At 36.7% G+C, this 25,290-nt stretch overlaps 1 protein-coding gene across 2 annotated transcripts in view; it reads left to right on the top strand.

Moving 5' to 3' along the window:
• Positions 1-25,290, top strand: part of mvb12bb (multivesicular body subunit 12Bb) — a 138,289-nt gene that overhangs the window by 35,177 nt on the left and 77,822 nt on the right. For both annotated transcript variants that reach the window (XM_056463276.1, XM_056463275.1), the window contains exons 5-6: positions 988-1,117; positions 3,454-3,561. In XM_056463276.1, coding sequence (XP_056319251.1) covers positions 988-1,117; positions 3,454-3,561 — 238 coding nt within the window. The remainder of the gene's footprint in view (positions 1-987; positions 1,118-3,453; positions 3,562-25,290) is intronic.

Raw genomic sequence — 25,290 nt, 5'->3', positions numbered from 1 at the left:
AGTTCAACATTTTTGCATGTAATGACTCAAGTAATGAAATGAGGACTGTTAGTTTTATATTTCCATTTCTAAAGATGTTCTGTGACTACAATATTATTTTAATAAATATATCTGTTTAATAAATCTGTCTTGTTTAATGCACCAAAATACATTGCCTATATTCACTGAGAAATGGATAATAATGTTCATTTTCAAAATGGGCTGTACTCAATTATGCAGGACACTGTACATAAATAAATACATGAATAAATAAAAATAAATAAATAAATAAATAAATAAATAAATAAATAAATAAATAAATAAATAAATAAATAAATAAATAAATAAATAAATAAATAAATAAATAAATAAATAAATAAAATTAGGTAGTAATATAATATTTCTCATACATTTCTGTGCAAAATAATCGTGCCCAAGTTAAGGTTCTGATTAGGCTAAGCATATTCATGTTTAATTTCATCGACATATATAGAAACATTTAATCTCATACAAATAATCCATTAACTTCTCAAAACAGAATGGTTACATTTCCCTATGGGATCATATTATATTTCCCTTTGTGAAATTCTTAGTTGACTCTCTATATACTCAAGTACATCCTTTAAATCTAAAAATTCACATCCAGCACCCAAAAGCATTTTTAAAATGTAATTTTGATAGGTTTTCATACATATCCTTTTATTGATCCTCAAGGCACATAATGTTGCATTTATAAGGTGTTCAAATATTAATGCACATATCTCTGTCTAAATACACCATTAGGAAATATATATTTTATGAAAACACATTGTTATGTCATTATTTACACATCTTCCCAAATACAAGCAGGTCAAGGAAATAAGTTTGACGCATTGATTTTAGCTCTGAATCTATGAAAGATATAAGGGCACATATGGATTGTGGTGTAAATGTTTTGAGACTGCTGATAAATGAAAGACATAACGAGGGCTGTTTATGTTATGACTGTTATTTCTCTTTCTGTCTCAGAGGAACAGGCTTTGAGGAAGGAGCGGCTGTGTGTGAAGTTCGTCCCCCGAAACAGCACCGATACGGCGATCTGCGATGTGCTTATACAGGGAAAATCAAAGCACAGCCTCGCTAATTATACATTTATAGGGTAAGAAATCATATATCTGGATAAAGCCAGCGTGCTGGTATCACAAACATGAGAGTTATTTCTGTGTGCGTTTGATGTGGATGTTTTTTCAGTCACTATTCCCTCTGAGGGGGAAAGTAGTACCAAAGTAAATATCCTGGAGCCATGTTTATAATGCTGTCTGAATAGTCATTTTTTAAGCGAAGTGGATTGTTGTTCTGGTCTGCCGGTGTTTTTTTGACCGGCTTGTGTTTCCTCTGGTGCCCCACAGTGCCTGCGGCCTGCTATAGGCATTATGGGAACCTGCTTTTCTGGTGTAGGTTTTCCAACTGTGTTTAAAGCCACGCAAGACATGTCTTAGAGGTATTAGATGGTATTTGAATGGCAATTTTTTTATGCTTCATACTATATAGAGTAGGAAGATGTTGTCTGTAAAAGACGTTTGGCTGCTATTGCAGGTTTATGTATTAGATTTCAACATAATGATTTGAATATGGTGATTTGTTGCTATAAAACTAAAATTATTTATTTATTAATTATTTATATTATTTTGTATTTTTATCAGTGTTTAAAACAGTTATCTGTTAGTTAACTGTTATTATTATTAATGTTCAGGATTTAGTAGAATGTTCTGCATGCTTTTAAATGCTCAGAAAATAATTCAAGATATTTTTGTAACTTATATAAATATTACTTTTACTGTTACTTTTAATCATATGTGACCTGGAATTATGTTGCATGGGTACATTCACTGTATGGGTCAAGTTATAGATTTTTCTTTTATGCCAAAAATCATTAGAATTTTAATTGAAGTTTGTGTTCAATGAAGATTTAAATTTACTACAGTAAATATATCAAATCTGTACATTTGGACAATTTTATTTTTGTATGTTTTATTTTTTTTAACATGTTAAAGGTTATCAAAATGAATGTACGATGTGCTTTTACAGACATAATCAAAAGGCAAGTTTTACAAAAAAATGTGCAACGGGTTATATCAATTTTTGTAATCCTTAAAAATAAGAAAATAAGTAAATAAGTCAATAGATAGATGGAGGTAAGGAAAAAACATACCATTTATAAGTACTAATATTGGTGACCAATTAGTCATGAAGTCTCTGGAAAGGCACATTAAACAAAATATATATTTTCTACATCACAGCACAATCCTATAATATAGACATGTCCCATTTTGACAATTTTAACGACAATTTTCTTTATATTCAGATTTTTTTAACTCTCAGTTCGTGGTATCTTGTCCAAATATAATTTATTAACCAAGTATACATTTAAAAAAGGCTTATGGTGTAGAAATCTCAGCTTTCAAAAATATACTTTTAATTGGTTTTGTGACCCATGTTCACTTTTTTTATGTGTGATCCAACCTTTTTAACATATAATGCATAAAAAAGACTTTTACGACACTGTAAAACCCAACAGTAAACTTTATCAAATGAAATGAGTGTAGTTAACTCAATTTACAGAAAGTTAATTCTACCCATTTGAAAAGAGTTTTGAAAAGTTTTTTTTAACTCAAATGGTTTGTAGCAATCGGTTTCCTCAAACGATTTGAATTGCCTTAACTTATTGGGTTTTACAGTACTCAGTTGGTTTGAGTTCTCTTCATTTATCGGGTTGTACTGTGCTTAAATTGCTTAAGCGATAGCAATAGCAATCGGTTTCCTCAAATGATTTGACTTACCTTAACTCTTTGGGTTTTTAGTGTATTTAACACTGTATGTCATTTCCAAGAATAAGAAAAAGTACTATTGATTGAACCATTTTTATCATGCTAGTGGTCATTTATTTATTTGTTGAAAACATTTATTTATTTGTTCACATTTTGAACATGCATGCCAATCAATATATGGACATACCTAAACTTACTCATTGTTAGGATCACCAGCGATCTAGCAGCTGCAGATCACTGGAGAACTACAAATTTGCCAGCAAAAGAACTACATTTCCAGTGATGCACCACTCTGACCTAGATCCCCATGATTGCAAACAGACACAACTGAAGCTGTTCAGGATTAATTGCACAGACTATATATATATATACACCTCTCAAACACACACATCTTGCTGAGTCTTGTGTCTTGTGTAACCCTTGCTTTGTTTTGTTTGTTTACGTTGCCTGCTGCCTGCCTCTACTGGTCATCTGCTTGTTATTTGACTATGACTCTGGATTTCCTGTGTACATCTGTTCACCCCTGTGTTGACCATTGCTTTCCTGACCATTCTCAATAAACCTGCATTCGGATCTGCACTCTCTTTGTCAGCGCCCACTTCACATTACACATATACATAGTATTATAACATGTATATAATTATACCTTTTATATCATTTTCCACAGAGAGCTGAATGGTTTGGGGATTTGGTATCAGCTGGGAAAAGTCCCCAAGTCGCATGACACAACGCAGAAAACATTGCCTGCCTCTACAAGCATTCGTAGCATTGCCAGGTAAGTCACTTCAGTAACAAAAAGTCATAAGCTATAGTGCCTATTTTAGCAGGATAATCCTTAAACAGAAGGAATTGCTTATTTTCAAGGAGTCTTCCTTAGCTGTGAGACACACTCAAGACAATTACTTTTGCTGCTTATTCAAACTGCTTGCTTAATATGAGTTGAACCAACACAATTCTTAATTTTTTTTGTGAACAACTTCATTCTTTTATGTTCTATCTACTTAAGATTGTAAATACGATTAAGTTAACTTAATTGAAATGTGTTGGGAGAACATGAAGAAATTGCGTGGAACCCAGCATTTCTTACAGTGCACTCAACAATCTAAAAAATTGGAAGTCCAATTTCATGCTGAGCAGAATGTAGCATAAGAGAACTCTGTATTTCCATGGATAAGCTGAAGTTCGGCAGGGACAGAACAGACACGGGGTGCAGAAAGTGCTGAAGCAGGAGGAGAGTTCAGTCTGACACACACCACAAACACACAGCCCGAAGGCCAGAAGACAGAGAGCGAGTGTGACTTTGTACCTCATCCAACTCAAACATGTCAATTATTTATGAGCAGGAAGTAGTGGGGTTTTTCCTCTGTAAATAGTAAATAAACAATCACGGCTCCCCTCCAATGGTTGATGGAGCGAAGAGGTTGGTTGAGGGCATGTGGATCGTGGATGGTGCCAACTTATCTGAGCGCGCCTGAAGGTCCTCGCATTGTTGTGTTGTTAGTGCCAAGCTTAGATGGAGTTTTTCTTTTTTTTTTTTTTTTTTTTCGACAAACTTTGCCGCCTCATATATCAGTGCCTATACAACAGGGCTGCTAGTTCAGTGCTAATGCCTCAAAAGTTTGCTGCTGATCAAGTTATAAGGATTTGAGATATGGCAATGTAGTCTGTTTAATATTTCATGTAGCTTTGGAAGTTGCAGTTGTTGGTTGTTTAGTTAACAAAATTTAAGCTCTGTTACAAAAACTAATCAGCGAACATTTTGCTGTGCTACTGTAAAATAAAATCTGTTCATTAACGATTGATTGTAGTTTGTGATTCACAGGTGTTTTCGGTTATTTCATGCTTTCAGATTGTATTAACCGAGCATCAGAATTGGGAAGAAAGGTGATTTAAGTCACTTTGAATGTGGCATGGTTGTTGGTGCCAGACGGGCTGGTCTGAGTATTTCAGAAACTGCTGATCTACTGGGATTTTCACGCACTACTATCTCTAGGGTTTACAGAGAATGGTCAGAAAAAGATAAATATCCAGTGAGCAGAAGTTATGCCTTATAGGTGCCAGAGGTCAGAGGAGAATGGTCAGACTGGTTCGAGCTGATAGAAAGGCAACAACAAATAACCACTCGTTACAACCGAGGTATGCAGAAGAGTATTTCTGAATGCAGAAGAGCATTTCTGAATGCACAACACGTCCAACCTTGAGGCGGATGGGCTACAGCAGCAAAAGACCACACCGGGTGCCACTCCTGTCAGCTAAGAACAAGAAAGGCTACAGTTCGCACAGGCTCACCAACACTGGACAATAGAAGATTGGAAAAATATTGCCTGGTCTGATAAGTCTCGATTTCTGCTGTGACATTCAGATGGTAGGGTCAGAATTTGGCATCAATAACATGAAAGCATGAATCCATCCTGCCTTGTATCAATGGTTCAGGCTGGTGATGCAATGGTGTGGGGGATACTTTCTTGGCACACTTTGGGCCCATTAGTACCAATTGAGCATTGTGTCAAACCCACAGCCTACCTCAGTATTATTGTTGACCATGTCCATCCCTTTACAACCACAGTGTACCCATCTTCTGATGGCTATGCCCAGCAGATAATACGCCCAAAGGTGTTGCGATGTGGTGGAATGGGAAATTCACATCATGGATGTGCAGCTGACAAATCAGCAGCAACTGCATGATGCTATCATCTCAATAGGGACCAAATTCTCTGAGGAATATTTGAAGTACTTTGTTGAATCTGTGCCACGAAGGATTAAGGCAGTTCTGAAGGCAAAAGCGGGTCCAACCCGGTACTAGTAAGGTGTACCTAATAAAGTGGCCGGTGAGTGTGTATGTTTATATGGTACATTTGCATATTCTTCATTAGTTTTCTTTGCTTAAAACATGAATAAACCGATTGCCTTACAATTATGAAGTAAATGGATTATATGCAAAATTATTAAAATTAAGTTAACTGTTCCAACGTATTTACTATTTAAAGCAATGTCAACTTGTTGCTTTTAAGGCAACAAGTTTACTCACTTTTTTTAAAGCAAAGTAACTAACCACGTTTACAGTGTGCATTTAAATGACCAATTTAATCTTTGCTAAATTTTGCTCTTTTTTGCTTGTTTTACACACTTCTGAATAGTGTTGTCCCCATACTGAATTTCAGTTTCAATCAGTACTGAAATTTTAAAAACGTCCATTTCCCACTAACATTTAAGCGCTGTTGAGCGCGTTCCTAAACACTGCCGATTTGCCATTGTGTTCATGTGCTCAATTGAAATGACTGTGATTGGCCAAGAAAGTCATCAGTTCACCGCTCTCCACCAAGTTCAAACACAGATAAACACACTGGAGCATTTTAAGCAGTGAAGGTCAGCTGGTCTGTCAATGAGCTGACATATGAGCGATCCGCTGATGGTTCGACTGATCTTCATGACTTTAAAAGGCTCCAGAGTTAACTGATGACCTTCACGACCAATCACAGTCATTTCTGTTAGTCATGTGAACACAATGACAAATTAGTGGTGTTTAAGAACGCGCTCAACTTAACTTAAATGTTAGCGGGAAATTGATGTTTTTTTAAATGTCAGTACCAATTGGTACTTCTGAACCAGAATATCATGAAGGGGCATTCTGTGTTAAGCAAGCAACAATTTTACGAGTCTGCTTTCATGCTTTGCTCTACAGCTACCTTATATTTTGTATCAGTGCACTAGAAAATGTCTTTCTACAAATTTCACTGGACAAAACATATTATCATTGGATTTTTGGCAGAATGATCAAACACGCATGAACCCAACAGTATCGTACAACACCGAGCGATCTTTATGTTCTTTCTTCAGTTTTGTTCACTTCAAATTTAATATGGCGTCCAATCTGACTCAGGCCAATTCTCACAAATAGTCTCCGTGATCATTGGTTGCTTTCATCCAACGATGAGCATAAGATGTTCCAGTGGGCTCCACTTGAAACACTTGTCTGAAGTTCTTGCTCTTTGAACTTTTGCGCAAGACCCGAGCTCTGAAACATACCGTGGTTTCGTGGCTTGAATAAAACCCTTTGTGCTGCGGTTTTTTTTTTTTTTTTTTTGGGAAAGGCCGGCTATAGGGGAGAAGCTTTTGATGTCTGCGAGCCCGTCCTGCATCCAGTCCCACACTTTCACACACTTCCGTCTCACCCTGTTAATTCTTCACTCTTTTGAAGCCACTTTTCAAGTTGGAGAAGAATAAATTGTACCTCCGAGCGCGAATCGGCGCCTCACGAATACCTGCTGTGATCACAGACTGTGCACTTTTGTGTTATTACATTTCATGCTTCTACGTCTGCGTGAATGTCCAACCACAATCTGTGAATCTGTGAAAAAAGATCTGGGTTTTAAGAGGCTCGGGAGGTAACAGAGTGTTTTATTGGAGATGTCATTGGACTTTTCTTGTTTTCAGGATTTTTAGCACCCACTTGAGTTGAATGCTTTTGATAGAGAATAACACTTGTGTGGATTTTAGCCCATGCCCGTTGGTTTGGATGTAGGGACGCTCATAATAACGATTAACCATTAACCAAAAGAGTGTGTTTAACCGATAAATGTATCAATTACACATTTACAAAATATTATTATTATTTTTTTTACATTTTGGCTGCATAAATGTGCAACACATATTTGTTAACTCGTGGGATGTTGCAACCACATGTGCCTACAGATGTATTTTGCTAAAGAAGCAAAATTACAGAAGGATGGACCTATTGCTGGTCACAGTTTGATACAGACGAGTTAATGCCAAACCAGTACTGATGCTGATTGTCTCTGTCCTGGATCTGCTTCATACACACCACATTATGTGCACAATTGGAAGCCACAAAACAAAACTTTCTGAACTGTACTTTGGAAACAAGCCAGCCAAAACAACAAATAGGCTATGGTTTTGATTATTTAGTGTACAACCAACAACACTTTCCATTTGGAAAGCTACAATTATTAACAGTTCCTTTAAAATATCCATTTTTAAAATAGCCTACATAGCCTAATCTACAAATCAAACAAATCCAATGTTTTTCTTGATTTTTGCGTTATGGAACTCTATAATAATAACTCTGCACCAAACTGGGACTTTCATTTTACAGCTTATAAAACAAACTCAAATTAATGCAATATCATATGTAAACAACAACATTGTTATATGCTATAGTAGCCTATGCTTTTCAAAAATTCATCATATGCTCCCTGTCATTGTCTTTCATCACGCGCAAGGTGCACGCACATGAACGGCAAATGAGTGAGAGGAAAATGAAAGTACACAAGCTTTAAGGTAAAATCAGAAACTCAAGACATACTATTTAAACTAATGACTTCTATTAAAAGTGTTGACAGAGGTTTGTGATGTAAGAATCACAATGGAACATTAATGGTATTATTTTTATTTGATGGAAAAAATAAATAAAACATGACTGGAAAAAAAAACAGCCGGTTTTAAAAGAGTCAGTGTTTTCATTTTGTAATTTAAGTGAAAAATATTGCAGGCCTATTTATTTTATTATTTTTATTTTATTCCTTCTATGCTGTTAAAAACACTGCAGGTATGTGAATATGCTCTGTTGTTAATATGTTCTGTATGCTGTTGTTCGCATGTTAAAATAAATCAGTATTTTAAAATGCAATATTTCATGTCAGACACAAAATAGACATGTCAATCAATTATTTTTATTAAATAAAAATTTTATATTAATCTGACCAGTTAATGGTCAATATTCAGCAAATGAGCAGCAGTTGTTGGTTGGCAAAATTAACCGAAATGAGCATCCCTACTTGGATGTCATTTACATAAAATATTTTGCTGAAACGTCAATATTAGCAGCTAGTAACATTACTGTACAAAAATATCACTCCATTTTATACCACTTCTGTCTATACAATGGTCATGGTTTTATTCAGTGTGTTACATGACAATACCTCGTAAGTTTGTAAAATACTTTTTTACACCATTTAAATTTATCCAGTGTAATATATGGGTTTCTCTTTTGATACGATGTGACAAAATTAAAGGCAAGTATAATACCAAGGTTGAAGCAGTTGCAGAATGTGGACATTGGTAATACAGGGTGCCTATTTACTAAAATACGTCAACTAAGGTACATCACTGAAAACAAACATGCATCATTTTACAATGTTTGAAATCCAGCTAGGCATTCAAAACACCTATACCTGATAGTTGCAAGATATGTAAAAAAAATCCCTAAATTGAACTGCTAACAGATAGCCAAAGCAAATGCTAAAGGCGATCCAAATGTATTTTTCCCTATAATGTGTTAAAAACATGTTCTTTAAATGATCTTTAGGATTTGATTTAACTTATTTATAGTAATATATGTAACATACTTGTAGTTTCCTGAAATGTATTGTAAAAGGTGTAGAACACGTTGCCGAAAAGAAATAAAGTAAGGATTTAGAATAGAAAACCTGCATTCACGAGCCCCATTACAAGGTTTGATGCAGCTCTCGCCTCATTTCACACAAACTCAGCAGTCCCATCAATGTTTACTGTTTGTATGACTCTTTTAAGACGCCCTCAAATTTAAATGCCTTTTACAGTTATAGGAAAGATGTTTTAAACATAGTCAATAAGGAATAAATGTTTAATGAGCCCTTTAAATTTGAATGCTGGTGGTTCTGCAAATAAACCTTTTTGCCTCAGGCTACAAGGACACTAATCACTGTGTGTGCAGACTACTGAGTGTAGAGTTGTTCAAATCTCACTTTCCCTTGCTGCCTGGTTGAAATTTCAAAGTCTTGCTTGTGAAGTGTGTTTTTTTTTCATACACTTCTGCATTTTATAATGCATATTAAATGCTTCGTTGACACATAGAAAAATGAAATGTGCAGCATTTTCACAGATCGTCTTCTTTAGGTGTTGTACTAGGAGAATAAATTTAGAGTCCCACCTTTTCTAGACTTTGAAGTCATCACTATTTGAATTTGTTAAAACAGGAGTAACTACAGTTTTTATTGACTTTACATGATGGACAGACATTCTATAGTGACTGAAACCCTCCAAGGGCAGGTTGCCAGATGAAAAACAAAGAGATGAGACTTTCAGCCACAACAAGACAAGTTGGTTAATCAAAATAGGTGTTTTTTTGTTTTGTTTTGTTTTCAATATTGCAATAACTCATTTAAGTTACCAAAAAAAGGCTGGTTGTCCTCAATAGACAAAGGGTGTACTTGCACTAGAATTTCAAAACTGTGCTTGGCATGTTTGACCCCTATATCGTGGTTCGTTTTGCAAGTGCATGTGCTCAATGGCGTGTATAGGTGCAGTTTTGTTGACCAGCCCTGGCCTGGTTGGAAGAGGTGGACCAGAGCATGGTTCGGTTGTAGTGTGAGTACAAAGCATGTGTGTGAGACTGAAGCTGCAAGGTTACCTTTTAGGGACTGTTTCATATGGATTTAGTACTCATTCTTAAGGCTGACGCGCACCTCTCAAAAAATTTAACTACTGTTGAAGTCAGAATTATTAGACTCCTGAATTATTAGCCCCCCTGTTTATTTTTTTCCCCAATTTTTGTTTTACGGAGAGAAGATTTATTTCAATACATTTCTAAACATAATAGTTTTAATAACTCAATTCTAATAACTGATTTATTTTATCTTTGCCATGATGACAGTAAATAATATTTGACTAAATATTTTTCAAGACACTTCTATACAGCTTAAAGTGACATTTAAAGGTTAATTAGGTTATCTAGGCAGGATAAGGTAATTAGGCAAGTTATTGTATAATGATGGTTTGTTCTGTAGAAAATTGAAAAAAATATAGCTTAAAGGGGCTAATAATTTTGCCCTTAAAATGGTTCATAATAAATTAAAAAGTGCTTTTATTCTAGCCGAAATAAAGCAAATAAGACTTTCTCCAGAAGAAAAAATATTATCAGACACATTGTGAAAATGTCCTTGCTCTGTTTAACATCATTTGGGAAATATTTAAAAAAGAAAAATAAATTCAATCAGGGGAATAATAATTCTGACTCAACTGTATCTGGCATGAAATTGTCTGGGATCAACGTTCTGACCTCAGTTTCTTTCAGACAGGGCCTGGACAGTCCAGTTCGCAAACTATAGATTTTAGGAGTGTTGTTCTTCAAGATGAGCTTCTTCTCTTGTCTGTGCTGCCGTTTGTTGTCCTGATAAAACTGTCATCTCTCGATCTGATATCTGACCTCTGGATTGACAGAGAACATAAAGTTGCCTTGTGCTTGTATTTCGGTTTCTCTTTTTCTTCACAGAATCAAGGTTTCGGCCATTTCATTCTGAATGATAGGGCCATATACAGTAAGGCAGGCAAAGTTTTTATATCTAAAAGCTGAAGAATATAAACGGAAAGGTCAAGCATATTCCCCATTGCGAGCAAGAATATATATTTTAATGCCGTCCCATGATTTACTCTTCTGGTTCACTGCTGGAGGTCAGTAAATAGAGAACCACACTGAACCACTTTGAAAAAAAAAAAAGCGTAAAAAAAAATCCTTTGTCAAGTTTGCAATATAGATCAGAGAATCTTCCACTTTATGGTTTGAGAAAATATATTTTTGTTTACATATTATAAACAATTAAGTGTTGTTTATATATAACGTGCTTGTTTTCATGCATTATGCTTGTACTGTATGACCTTTTGCAGTAAATTGTGTGTCAATCTGTATATTTGCACTCACTACTTACTTCTATTTTTTAAAATATATTTATTATCTGTTTTTTGTCCTGTCTCTGTTATCCTGTTGCACTGTAGAAGCTTTGTCACGAAAACAAATTTCTCGTATGTGTGAACATACCTGGTAATAAAGCTCTTTCTGATTCTGATTCTTTCTGATTCTGATAAGTAAGAAAAAATAGATTTAGATTTTTTAGAAGTTTACTGTTGACGACTCTTGGTTTAGTTCACGCTAATACAAGTTGAACTTCTTAAAGATGCAGTGGGTGATCTGCCAAAATGCAAACAGGTTAAAATAATGTCTTTGAAACACAGCCCCCAACCCCCCCCGTCGTCGTCCAAATCCATGCCTCCTGAAACATGAATGCGCACACCTTAAAGATGACAGTAGACCACCCACTAGATCATGTCATTCGCCAGTTCGAAATCTTTATAGTACTTTATAATGCTATAATCCTGAACAAAAAACTGTATTATATCTAGCATGTTTTTAGTTGGGTAGCAAGCAAAACTTGTCATAATGTGCAATATTTTATGCATGCAAGAATCACTGGTCTCACTCTCTACCTAGCTTTCTCCTAAAGTGACTACTGTATGCTTACTGGTTAGCCGACGGCATGCAGGAATTACACTTATTACTAAGCCAAACTTACACTATGTGCTATTTCAGACTGAATATTCAAAGTAGCATGGACATTGTTCAAAAATGAACCAAGGTGAAGCAGGCTAGGTGAAATAACACTCTTCACTTATGTTTTATTGTTAAATTAAATAAAAATCTACATTATCGATGCTGTATTGAGTCCTTATGAAACTGAAAATAGTTACATCACTCTTTCATCGGAAGATTTTAGTGCAACAACACTTTTGTGCATGTAACCCATTTATAACAACAAAATCTACATCAGCTTTGCGTGACTAAGATAGTTTTAAAACATAACAATAACTGTCTAAAAGGAATACTTCAGGCACAATGTCATCGTTCATCCAGCGTGCAAAAGTAACTCCAAAATTAAATCAGGACTTTAAAAAGTTTTGATACAGCATTTGTTTTTATTGTTTTTATTTTTTAGTTTCATGCCTTACCCAGACTATAAAAATAAATATAAATACATTTAGATCATTTACTTTAATCATTACTATTGGAATGTGAAGAGACTTTAAACCAGCACAACAAAAAAAAAAGTTTCTGAAGACAGTCACCTTTCATTGCACCTTTAATATAAAAAATAAATAATAAATATATATATATATTTAGATTTTTTTTTAGAAATTTACTGTTGATGACCCTTGGTTTAGGTCACACTATGACCTTAAAAGTGAAACTTCTCAATTAAAGTATATCCGTTAGATTAGAAGAGCCAAACAGAATTGAAAATTAAATTGAATTGAATTGTTTTTTTCATATTTGTTTGGATATAATAATAATAATAATAATAATAATAATAATAATAATAATAATAATAATAATAATAAAAACAACAAGAAAAATACTACTACTACTACTACTACTAATAATAATAATAATAATTATTATTATTATTATTATTATTATTATTATTATTATCATTATTATTATTATTATTATTATTATTATTATTATTATTAATATTATTATTATTTGTTATTATTACTACTTCTGCTGTTATTATTATTGCTTTTTTGCTGCTACTTTAATTTATCATTAATTTGTTGTTTAAACTATGCCTTTCTAACTTTAAATTGGTTATCATTATAAGTTCTAGATTTTAAATGGTATATGAATTTAGTTAAATATTAACTAAACATGTAAATAATAACGGATATTTGTATATTTGTTTTAAAACATTCATTATATACTGTATGTGAAAATCTGTGTTACAGTAACCAGGTGTACTGTACAACTTTACACACATCATTTATCAAATTATTATTCTTAAAATGATCATTTATGATTTCCCTTCATTCCATTACAGCCTTGCATGAGTTTTTGTCTCAATGTGTTGCCTCACTTGTGAGTCAGTTGTGACCCTGTGCCTCATAATAATCAGATATAGAGACTGTACTCTACACACAGTCAAACTGATGGACGGGTGTCAGTGTTTGCGCTCTCTGTTGTTTTCACTGACCTCGGTGTCACCTCCTCAACATCAGCTCTCTAAACAACGCCTGATCCAGCAGTTCTCAGCGAAGGCAGATCTGTTGTGACACCATCCTCAAATGTGTTTTCCAGACACTCTTCTTGTGTACTCTTTCCCCAGAAAGCCCTAAAAAGCGTGCAAATTTCCATACACATCAAGTAAACTCAAACTGAGCAGTGCCACAAACAATAGAATCATCAGCAAAGATCTGTGGCTCTTTAGAGCTTCTACACTCCCATATATTCTTCAGGATTCCTCCTTCTCCACACCTGACATGGAGCTTTAAGTGGAATAATGACAAGCAGGAAAGCCGCCACTGCCGAAAGCGTCTGTCTGAAAGCCGTGTAGGTTGTGTGGGCTGCCTGCTCCGAGCGAGCGCTGAGGTGTTGTCATCCAGGATCTCGGATGAGTGTCAAAACACCGCCTTCCACATTCTTCTCAGTTCCTGCCGTATTATTTTATATAGTGTTTTTTTTTTTTATATATCCCGGTCTTAGCCACAGCGAAGATTTTGGTAAATTTGTCCACAGTGTGACAGGTGTGCTCGATTTCTCCTCTCCAAGATGGACTTGTGCTTCTGTTTCCGTGCTAAAAAAATATTATTATTATTATTATTATTATTATTATTATTATTAATAATAATAATAATAATAATAATAATAATAATAATAATAATAATAATAATAATATTAACAGCATTAATACTACTACTACTACATTATAAGTAATAAGGGTACAAATATATATATATTAGTAACATACATTTTAATTCATTTCAATTTAATTCAACACTCATTTCAGTAAAAGTTCACATATTAATATCTAAAATCCATGTTGCTAAGAAGAAATCAATACCTGTACTATAACAAGTACAAATGTGCACTTTTTTTGTTGAAAAGGTATAACTAGGGACTTGTAAAATCCATTGTGTTCTTTCCCAAAATAAACTGCAATGATTCAATTCAATTAAAAAAACATAGTAGATATGTGGCTAGGATAAGTTCAAATCTTCTCCAGAAGTTTTATAAGCTTATTTCTAAACAAAATTGACTCCTAAAATCATGATATTTAGACCGAATGATGATACGTTTTGACCATATTTGGAACAGTCGTGAATATTAATGAGCTCTGCACTGCCTGCTCTCTCTCTCTCTATTTAACATTTAAATAAATTTGTGAAGTGATGGAGAGGTTTATTTTATGTAGGAGGAGTGAGTGAGCTATCTGTCTACCACCAGAGTAACTAGTTTGCACCTGAATTGTTGAGTGGGTGAAATATAGATAAATTTAGAAGCTACTGTATATGAACATACAGATAGGGATAAATATCAACGTCTGCATAAGCAGATGAGTTTTGTAAAGTGTATTTTTCACTCTAGAGAAGTAACAGTAAGAGTGAGTGATTTGACATGAGGCACAAATGTGCTTTAAACACTGTATATTCAGCAGATTACATGTATTTATTACTTCATTGCAAACATACACTCGAAAATATATATATATTTTTGCTTGTTCAAAATACTGAACAAACCAACCCAGGCTCATTCTGAGAACGTAGTCCCGGGGACGTTTCTGGAGACCGCGAAATACGTAGCCGGGGGTACATACGGCTGCATTTCATTTTTTTAAGCGAACGCTGCGGGGCGGTGTGACGCCGTTCCCTTCGGCACTTGCCGGCCGGCTCGCCTCCGTGTGGAGGGCTTTCCCGCTGCAACCTGTTTGTCCGGTTAGCTCTTCGTGTACTCTGGTGGACTCGAGGCGCAGGGAGGGGCTGACCACGACGACGACGACCGGGTTCAAGTCCGGGGAAGAGCGGTTCCAGAAATATCAGGTAAGAAAACAAAAACAAAATCCAAAAAATGAAGCAAACAAGTTCGTCACAGGGTGAGAATGTGGTCAAAATCCGAAAACGTGGTAAAAATCAGACGAGGGCTTTTCTTTTTCTGGACGGCTTTTGTGAATCGTCGTTGGTTGGGTTTAGGGACGGAGGAGGGTGGGTCAGCCGATTGGCCGGTCGCACGGTCAATCATTCTGTCATCCAGGCAGACAGGCGGAAGGTCGTTCGACAGCGGCCTCTAGCGGGTTTACACAAGAACGACGCGGGAAAAAGCGCGCACAGCGGCCTCTCGCGGACTCGCGAAAACAAAAACTGCACAAATACGTACCTCCCGGGACGTATTTCGCGGTCTTCAGAAACGTCCCCGGGACTACGTTCTCAGAATGAGCCTGGGTTGGAACAAACTAATGAGCTGGAACAACACAATTCTTGAGATTTCATTGGGAGAACTTAATTTTTTTATGTTCAATCCACATAAATGTGTTAAAAGTGTACGTTAACTTAATCGATTTGTGTTGGGACAACATGAAGGAATTGTGTGGAACCCAGAATTTTTTACAGTGTATGTAGCAAATTTCACAATGCATGCATAAATAAAAAAATAAAATATATATTTGAACAGACCTTATACCTCTTTGGGGTGGTGTAGTTCATTTATAATTCATATATATATACCACATTGTGCGTTCTGATGCACTGTGAATAGATGGTTGGCTGAGAACTGCTTTTTAAAGCCCATCGTACAGCAGATGCGAATCGCTGTGCAGCGTCTTTTAAATTCTTAACATTATTTTAGTTTGCGCTTACCAACAACACTATTCGGCTTCTGTCCTCATCACTTTGCAACATAAAGAAAACAATGTGAAGATGTGATGCGCCTTTTTTTCGGAGTCTCAAGTTTAAAATTATTGTTTAATATAATAAAAAAAGCTTAGATAAACTTCAAAATAAGTAAAATTGTTGTAATCTTAATAGAAACTGTTATGGCCAATCAAATGCAGCCTGCGGCATGTATATTAATAATCTAGTGTGCAATCTAACAGACTATGTTCTGATTGGACTGTTGTCACAAGGGGGGGTGTGGCCGAGAGCCATAAAAATGGAGCGAGTGCGGTGGAGTGACAACAGAGGAAGATGAGAGAGGACCAGGCCTGAAACTTGTGTTTTGCATGCCAAGCATGTGTCTTGCATGCCAAGAATAAAGCATGGGGGTGGATCACTAATGGTTTGGGCTGCAATATCATGGCATTCCCTAGGCCCAATACTTCTGCTAGATGGGTGTACAGTGGATCTGCCAGCAACTACCAAACCATTCTGGGGGACCCAGTGCACCCAATGGTTGATAGTGCACCACACACACCAAGACTGGTGACAGAGTGGTTTAATGAACATGAAAGTAATATGTACATCTGAACATCTTCCATCATCTCATTATTATTGGGCCACTTTAGGATGTTTTGGAGGAACGTGTCAGGAAATGTCACATAGTGACCTGCCACTATTCTGCAAGAAGAATGGCTCAAAATCCCTCTGGCCACTGCGCAGAACTTGTACCTGTCCTTCCAAAAATGAATTGATGCTGTATTGGCAAAAGGAGGTCCTACACCATACTAATGAATTATTGTGGTCTAAAACCAGGTGTTTCAGTTTCATTATATATGTTTTCATTATACACATAGTGCCTATAGAAAATCATCATACCCCTTTGAAGTAATGACTTTATTTGTCATACAGCCTGAAATCAAATCATATTCCAAATAATTTTTCCAGCCTTTGAATTGTTTTTGTAGCCTTATCCTAACCTCTGCCTTTCTATAGATTCATCCAGAAGGTCCTTTGAAAGCAGGATGTAATTTGAGTAAATGTATAGATTTTCACAGCGTATGATGATTTTCTATAGGCACTGTATATGTAAAACTATATGACTAGAGAATATATGTTCTATCATAAATCTGCATAATCTATCAAATGCTTCATGATAAAACCATTTTTTTTCTGGGACAAAATTTAAGTTCGCCTTCCTCTCAGTTCATGGCATAATATTTTTATACGTCTTTTTTATCCTAGTTTTTTTCCTCAGCAAAGGCTTTGGTGAATTTGTCCACAGTGTGACAGATGCGCTCGACGGACTCGTGCTTCCGCTTCCACGCCGGTGCTTTCTCGAGTTTCTCATCAGCCACCCGTGGAGATTCCAGCATGTGGGATTGGGCTTTTGATATTGAGATTACCCTGACTAATTGCCTCCTTTTAGAGGCTCCTCAAAATCTCCCAGGCTGTAATTTTTTCTTGCTTGTAAATACTGTACAAGTCACAGACCTTCTTGCTTTATGGAACAGTTTTAACTCTGTTATTACGTTCAAATCATGTGTAGTTGATTTGTGTGGTGTGCATGAAGTTGACCCTTTTTATATACAATCAGTAGGGGTGTAGCAGTACACTGAAGTCACGGTGCTGTATACCTCGGTTTTGGAGTCACGGTCTGGTACAGGTATACAGTACAACATGAATAAAAACAAATCTTCAGTACTTTCTTTTTTCCCATTTTTTTTAACAGGCAGAAGTGTTTTGCCACAATCACTACTAAGCAGAAGAGCTTCTTCTGATGCAAATGAACAAAATAAACACAATGAAAAATCAAACTTTAAAATTAGACTGTGTATTAAACTCTAAAAGGTTAAGCCTAACCTTTAATTTGAGTGCTTTTGTAAAGATCAAGCCGTAGATTATCACCCTAGCTATGTCAAGGTCATGAGTTAAACTCCCAACAAAAAATAATGTTTGAATCATACAAATATACAGCTTTTAATGCATGGCAGATTTATTTTGATAAGATCATTTGCCTAATGTATAAAGGACCATCAGTTGGTAAAAAAAAAAGGTTTTATTCATTTATTTACCTTGAAATGGTAGGTAAAGTTTATCCCTAAGCATCATGATCACAACAAAAAGTCAAAAAGTTCCATAACACAACAGAATGTCAAACAACAGAAAACAAAGGTTAAACTACATGGAATTGTTTGCCGTTTCATCACTGCTGGTAGTCCGAGTGCAATCCGCTTTTCTTTTAGCCTACCTACACCACTCGTTTGTGCCTGTCTTGTCATTCGAAGACTCGCCTCTAATTTGTCCAGTCCTTCATGCCGAGTCGAGCCTCCACCTACCAGGCATTGTGATATTCTTGAGTGCTTGTCTTTGTGTCCACTTGTCTTCCATTTGGCCTTATTACAGTAGGAGTCAACCATCAACTGTCCTCTGAGTTTGTGCCTCGAGACCTTCGTCTGCCTTCAGACTCCTGTCTGTCTTGCCCTCGTTGTCATTGGTAGACGGGCAAACCAGCAAGTGGAGCATCTCAAAATGTCATAAAATACAAAAACATTTTACGGCTTTCTCTCTTTGTGGTATACGAGTTGAATTGTGCAGTTGTTCACACTATAATCCCAGTTTGGTTTATTTCTGGGATGTATTACGGTGTAATTAGAAATTCAGAATAGGGATTTGTGTCAGTGTGGTTCTGATGGGTTTGAATGATGATTAATTGTAGTCAAAACTCCAGTGGCCGACGTAATGTGAGCCTCGCGCTGCTGTTGATTATGTAGCCATGTTTGTATTTTAAGAATTAGATGTGTAATTGATATGCCATATGCTACCAAAACTCAGTGTTCCCTAAACTGTTAAAAGCAGAGAATTGGGATTGAGTATGGCTACGCTGTTTGACAGCTCTGAAGATAGGAAAGCACTTACATCTGAAACTCACAAGTTTACTCTAAACAGTACTCAGGCCATTCACAGCGTGGGTGATTTTTCAGTAGAACTTTATATATGATTTTAAGTTAAAACTGTGGCATCTGGTTAGTCGTGAAATGAAAGGCTATGCCTATTGGCACTTTGAGAGTCAAAACACATATACAGGAAACACAAAATCAATACCTGTGACTGATACACTAAGACCTTATGGATGATCAGTCTATGCCAGTGTTCATTTCATCAATGAAAGAAAGGACTTGACAGATGCTCTGCGCTAGTTGCCCCTTTCACACAGTGATACCGGTAAATATCCGAAAAATTTCCGGAACTACTTTACCTGTAAATTCAAAACAAGCACTGTTCACACAGGCGAGGACGTTACAGAATTTTTTCCGGAAAAGACCATTCATGCATCCATTCCAAAATACCGGTAAATTCTGACATAATTAAGCAGAAATAACCTCTAAATGGCAAGGCTTGTATTTGTAATCATTTGACTACATTACAATCTCTGTGAATGGATCAGTGTTGTGAACAACTTTGGTGAAAGCATAAAGAAAAACTTTAGCATGTCGAGATGTTCATAACATGTGTGTGTGCTGGCGCTCACCAGCTGCTTTACATGTCGATGCGTCGGAGCTTGAAGGTAAACAAACAACGGCTTATCATAAGCATTTTATCGATAATTATTTACACAGTTGGCATCAAGAAGGAACATAGAACTGTTATCTGACTAATATCTAGCAGCAAAATGTGTCTGGGAAAACATTCACAGGCTTTTATTCTCACAAACCGCGCGAACTTGAGTGTTCTGATTGGCTAAAGTAGATACGTCAGCGCGTTCTAGACGTGCTCTTTCTGGCAATCTTCCTTCTGCGTTCAAACAGCGCAGCATTGTGACCGGTAATGTTACAACTTCTGGAAAATAGCTGGAATTAATTTACCGGTATTTTCAAAAAGGGCCTGTTCACACATACAGACTTTTCCGAAAAATTACTGGCAATTTTCCGGAAAAATCTGTATGTGTGAAAGGGGCTAGTAACATGACTGAAAACTATGAACGGGCCAACGCAGGTTCATTGTGAAAATGTACCCCCTATACATTTCTGGAGAGCACGAATTGTGTAGCCAGAGCTCTGTGTGGCTGCATTTCATCTTTAAAATGAGCGCTAGGAGGCAGTATGGCACTGCCAAAGGCTTCTGTTTCTTTTCGCGCTACCAGCTGAGTGATTACCTCCCTGTTGATGATCTTTCCACTGTTACCGGTGTGCCCAGTAGCTCGCCATGTATGTCGGTGGACTTGAGACGCAGAGAGGAGTTGACCACAATGACAGGGTTCAAATCAACCCAGGCTCATTCTGAGAACGTAGTCCCGGGGACGTTTCTGGAGACCGCGAAATACGTCCCGGGAGGTACGTATTTGTGCAGTTTTTTGTTTCGCGAGTCCGCGAGAGGCCGCTGTGCGCGCTTTTTCCCGCGCCGTTCTCGCGTAAACCCGCTAGAGGCCGCTGTCGAACGACCTTCCGCCTGTCTGCCTGTCTTCATGACGGAATGATTGACCGTGCGACCGGCCAATCGGCTGACCCACCCTCCTCCGTCCCTAAACCCAACCAACGATGGTTCACAAAAGCCGTCCAGAAAAAGAAAAGCCCTCGTCCGATTTTACCACGTTTTCGGATTTTGACCACATTCTCACCCTGTGACGAACTTGTTTGCTTCATTTTTTGGATTTTGTTTTTGTTTTCTTACCTGATTTCTGGAACCGCTCTTCCCCGGACTCGAACCCGGTCGTCGTCGTCGTGGTCAGCCCCTCCCTGCGCCTCGAGTCCGCCAGAGTACACGAAGAGCTAACCGGACAAACTGGCTGCAGCGGGAAAGCCCTCCACACGGAGGCAAGCGGCCGGCTTGCCGGCCGGCCGGCAAGCGCCGAAGGGAACGGCGTCACACCGCCCCGCAGCGTTCGCTTAAAAAAATGAAATGCAGCCGTACGTACCCCCGGCTACGTATTTCGCGGTCTCCAGAAACGTCCCCGGGACTACGTTCTCAGAATGAGCCTGGGTTGGTTCAAATCTAGTAAAGAACAGTTCCAGAAAGTAAGTAAAACAAAAACAAAAGGCAAAAAATTAAACAAACAAGTAAACAGGAAAACATGGTAAAAATCAGGCAGCTGTATGGGATTTTCTTTTCTAGTTTGCTTTTTTTTTTTAAAAAAAGCACTGTTGGTTGGGTTTAGGGAAGGGGGTGAGTGGGGTTATCAGTCGGTTGGTCAGTCAGTCAATCAACAGCAGCCTCTGATGGATTTACATGAGAACATTAGGTAGGAATGGCCCTCGCGAGAGAAATTTGAGATCTGAAAAAGCATACACAGCGGCCTCTGGTGGATTAATGAAAAATGAAAACTTCAAAAACACGTACCCCCTGGGATGTATTTTGTGATCCCCAGAGCTGTCTATAGGGGTATGTATCAGTATTGAGCCTGGGTTGGAATGGGCACACTCTGATCTGCTCATCTTATGAATGAATAACACATTATTGTTAAAGACATAGACAAGATGTAAATTTAGTCAAATTTACTAATTAAATACAAATTAAACAATTTTTTTTGTTATAATCCACTGCATTGTGCTGTTCATTAATTAGATGAGGGTGTCGGAGCATGCGCATTAACGTTAATAGTGCAGCAGACCAAGTCAAGTTTCTGTTTTGGTTAAGCATTCAAAAAACATGCAAACTAGCAAACTGAGCATTATATGCAACATTATTAACATTTAGTCCACAGCTATTGTTCTGAGAGCGGTCATGAAAGTTTGAGCTCAAGAGTCCTGTCGCATAATCATGTACTGTATGTGCAGTCGCAAACTCAAATATGAGCGGATGTTGTTTGCTTGCAATGGAGTTGGACGTATGTGTTGTATTAATTGTTTAATTAATATTTATTAATAGGCTGAATGCTGTAAAGTATGAATATGTTCTAGAGCCTGACCAATATATTGTTTTGCCGATTTTATCAGACGATTTGTATCATTTTTTTTTAACTGCATTGCTTTTATCAACTTACAAAAGTCTGGTCATCTTCCATTGATTTCTGTCAGCAAAAAGGCATTTTTACTCAGAATTGCGACTTACTGTCTTTGTTTTTTGGATTTATTTTCATGAAAATACCAACAAATCAGCAGTTTCTGAAATACTCAGACTGGTCTGTTTGACACCAACAACTATGCAACATTCAGTGGCACTTAAATCACTTTTTCTCCCCATTTTAATCCCCTTGACCACGTCTACATGCCTGAACATGCTGAGCTGCTGCCATGGGGTTGGATAGCTGGATATTAGCATTGAGCAGTTGAAGAGGTATTTTTTTAGATGGTCTGGTGAGTGTAGCTCCAGATGTAATGAATGAGCTCAGCACTGTTGAATAAAGGTAAGGTTTCAAATAATGTTGAGTATCTTGCACAGACTGATCATTTTGCTTATTAAGATCCCAGTGCATCATCAGGAGTCACATGTATTAATTTTAGTTTTTATATATGTTTATTTTTCACTCTTAAACCACCGGTAGCACTTTTTTTTTACTGAAGAAAAAATGTCACCTAAAACTAAATGAAATTAACAGCACATGTACTTTTTAAATGAATATCACTTTAAAAATATACAAAAATATACTTTAAAATAAATGCGAGTTTAATACAGGCCTAGGCGGAGGGTGAACAAACTCAGTTTGTTTTTTGTTTTTTGAAGAAGTCATTATTTTAAAGAATAAGACTTAAGCATCTGATTTTACCTTACAGCTTCTGTGCTTTCATTTTTTTCTGTCTCACTCGTGATTCATGCGCACAAACAGTATGGCCATATGTTGACTTTTTACAGGCTATAGACATTGTATTGTACATATAGAATTGCATTAATTTGCATAGACGTTTCATAGTTTAAATTGCACCAAAATGAATGCTTCAGTTTGGTGCAATTCTCCAAACCAACAACTGCCGCTCATTGACCGAATATTAACCGTTAACAAGGGCTTAATTTGTGGCACCTCATTTTACCGATCCCCCTCCTCAACTGCCCTCCTCCCTCATCCGCTGTTCACTTTCACTTTCTTCCGCGACTCCCCATCCCTCTTTACTTTCGTTTACGTTACTTTCACCCCCTCACTATCCAACACCCCTCCGCCCAACCCCCCCACCTGCTCTTCACTTTCGTCCACGACAACCCCCTACTTCTCGTGCGCGACAACCTCGAAATCCTCGGATAACATGCCAGATCCGTTAACCCGATCTGTTCTGGGACTTTGCAATTCACAAATTAAGCACTGTCATTAACATTTAATTAATATTATAAAAAAACTAAAATAAATAAAAAATAATATTTAACATGGTTATTTTGTGTCTACCACATTAAATAGGCCTATTGCATTTTAAAATGTTGATTTATTTTAATATGCGAGAAACAGCATAGAACATTAACAACAGAACATCTTCACACACCTGCAGACTGATGCTTTTATTTTAGAAAATAAAGGCTTAAATACTAAATATTTCAAAACGGCTTAATTAATGTACATAAATAATAAATGAGTAATTGCATAGGCATAAATAGTTCTTTATTTAAAGACAAAGGTCCATCGTTTACCATACGATGGTTCAATTTAGAAATGTGCGCTATGGAAATAAACTTTGTTTTTATTTTATGTCTTGATTATTGAACATAATAACTGTATAATTGAATAACCATAATTACAGTATGTATTTAAAGACAATACAGTGAGTTTACTATAAAGGCTATATGCGTATGAAATGTAATACGTGCATTGTAGCAAAACAAAGGAAAACGCAGTGTAAATGTAAAAGAAAGTTTTTAAAATATATTCTTTTCGTTTGGAAATTCCAACAGCTATTAAAGGTTGTGCAATTAAATTGTATAGTTTTGTTCATATTTGAAGAGACTGAAAGTTCCAGAGAGGTTTTCTAGATGCTTGACAGCAGCACAGTGAGCTGTTTTATATAAACACAGTATTTTAAACATATACAAGATGTTAGATAACCTCAAGATGGACAATTTTTCTAAAGACCAACTCTTATCTCTATTTTGACCTTATCAAACCGCTGATGTTTTACGTCCAAATAGATTTGCGTGTCGTAAACAGGCTTTTCACTGAATATATCTCATTTCCATTTTGCGTAGCGCTCTGTATCATTCGCCATTGTTTGGGCTTGCTCCACTGACTGGGGTAGTTGAGGCCAGTTTTTGACGAAAGAGCACCCGGACCGTCTCCTTTCAGTTTATGGCTGTTTGTGAAATGTCTGGATGCGCGTAGAAAGCCATGTCCCCGGCTTTCTCTCCCCCCTGCGTTCAAGTCAACCTTTGCAAACGAAGGGAAGTCTTCATTAAATGTGGCAATCGGTTCCACAAGATTGATGCCAACCTTTTAAAAATTCACCATTGGGCCGAATTGAACACGGGCAAATGCTGATGCAGATGAACAGGGAGAAGTCGGCTCCATCGAGAGAAATAAATCTGAGTTGCAGGCTTCAGTTCATAAATACCACAGGCTGTCAGAGAGCATGTTTTATTGCCCCTGATAGAAATTACTGCATTTATTTATCTCATCACACCTGATAGAAATGCAGAGTAGCCACTCACGGCAGACCTGTCTTGAGTTTACTTACCCCTCAAATACTTCAGTTGACCCTCAGCTCCCATTCATTAATCTGGATAAATATATGTACAGTAGATCTTAGGTGGACAGAGTGTTTGGCTAAGAAATAAACACCAGTCTGAATTCACTCTCTGCTATTTTTGCAACAAAGTAACCAACCGGATTTGCATCTGCATCTCTTTACTTCTAACACACCCCTCCTCTGTTTTCAACATCTATAGGCATCTCCTGCTTTGCATTGATATCACATTTTAACATATCTTCCAACATCTACTTCTGCACTTGCCATTCTAACTCACTTTCAAACTCAAGCAACCTTTGCATTCAAGTGATTAATTCAAAAACGCTGATTCATTTACAAATCAATCAATTTAAATCTTGTGTAAGTCGCTAGTTAATTCATTTAAACAGATTTATTCAAAACACTGATTCATCCAGTGCAGTCTTTATGAGTGA

This window comes from Danio aesculapii, chromosome 8, assembly GCF_903798145.1.
Source record: "Danio aesculapii chromosome 8, fDanAes4.1, whole genome shotgun sequence".
In the NCBI taxonomy this organism is placed as follows: domain Eukaryota; kingdom Metazoa; phylum Chordata; class Actinopteri; order Cypriniformes; family Danionidae; genus Danio; species Danio aesculapii.
The sequence above is the reverse complement of the archived record's forward strand: the minus strand, read 5'-3'. Positions and strand labels throughout refer to the sequence as shown.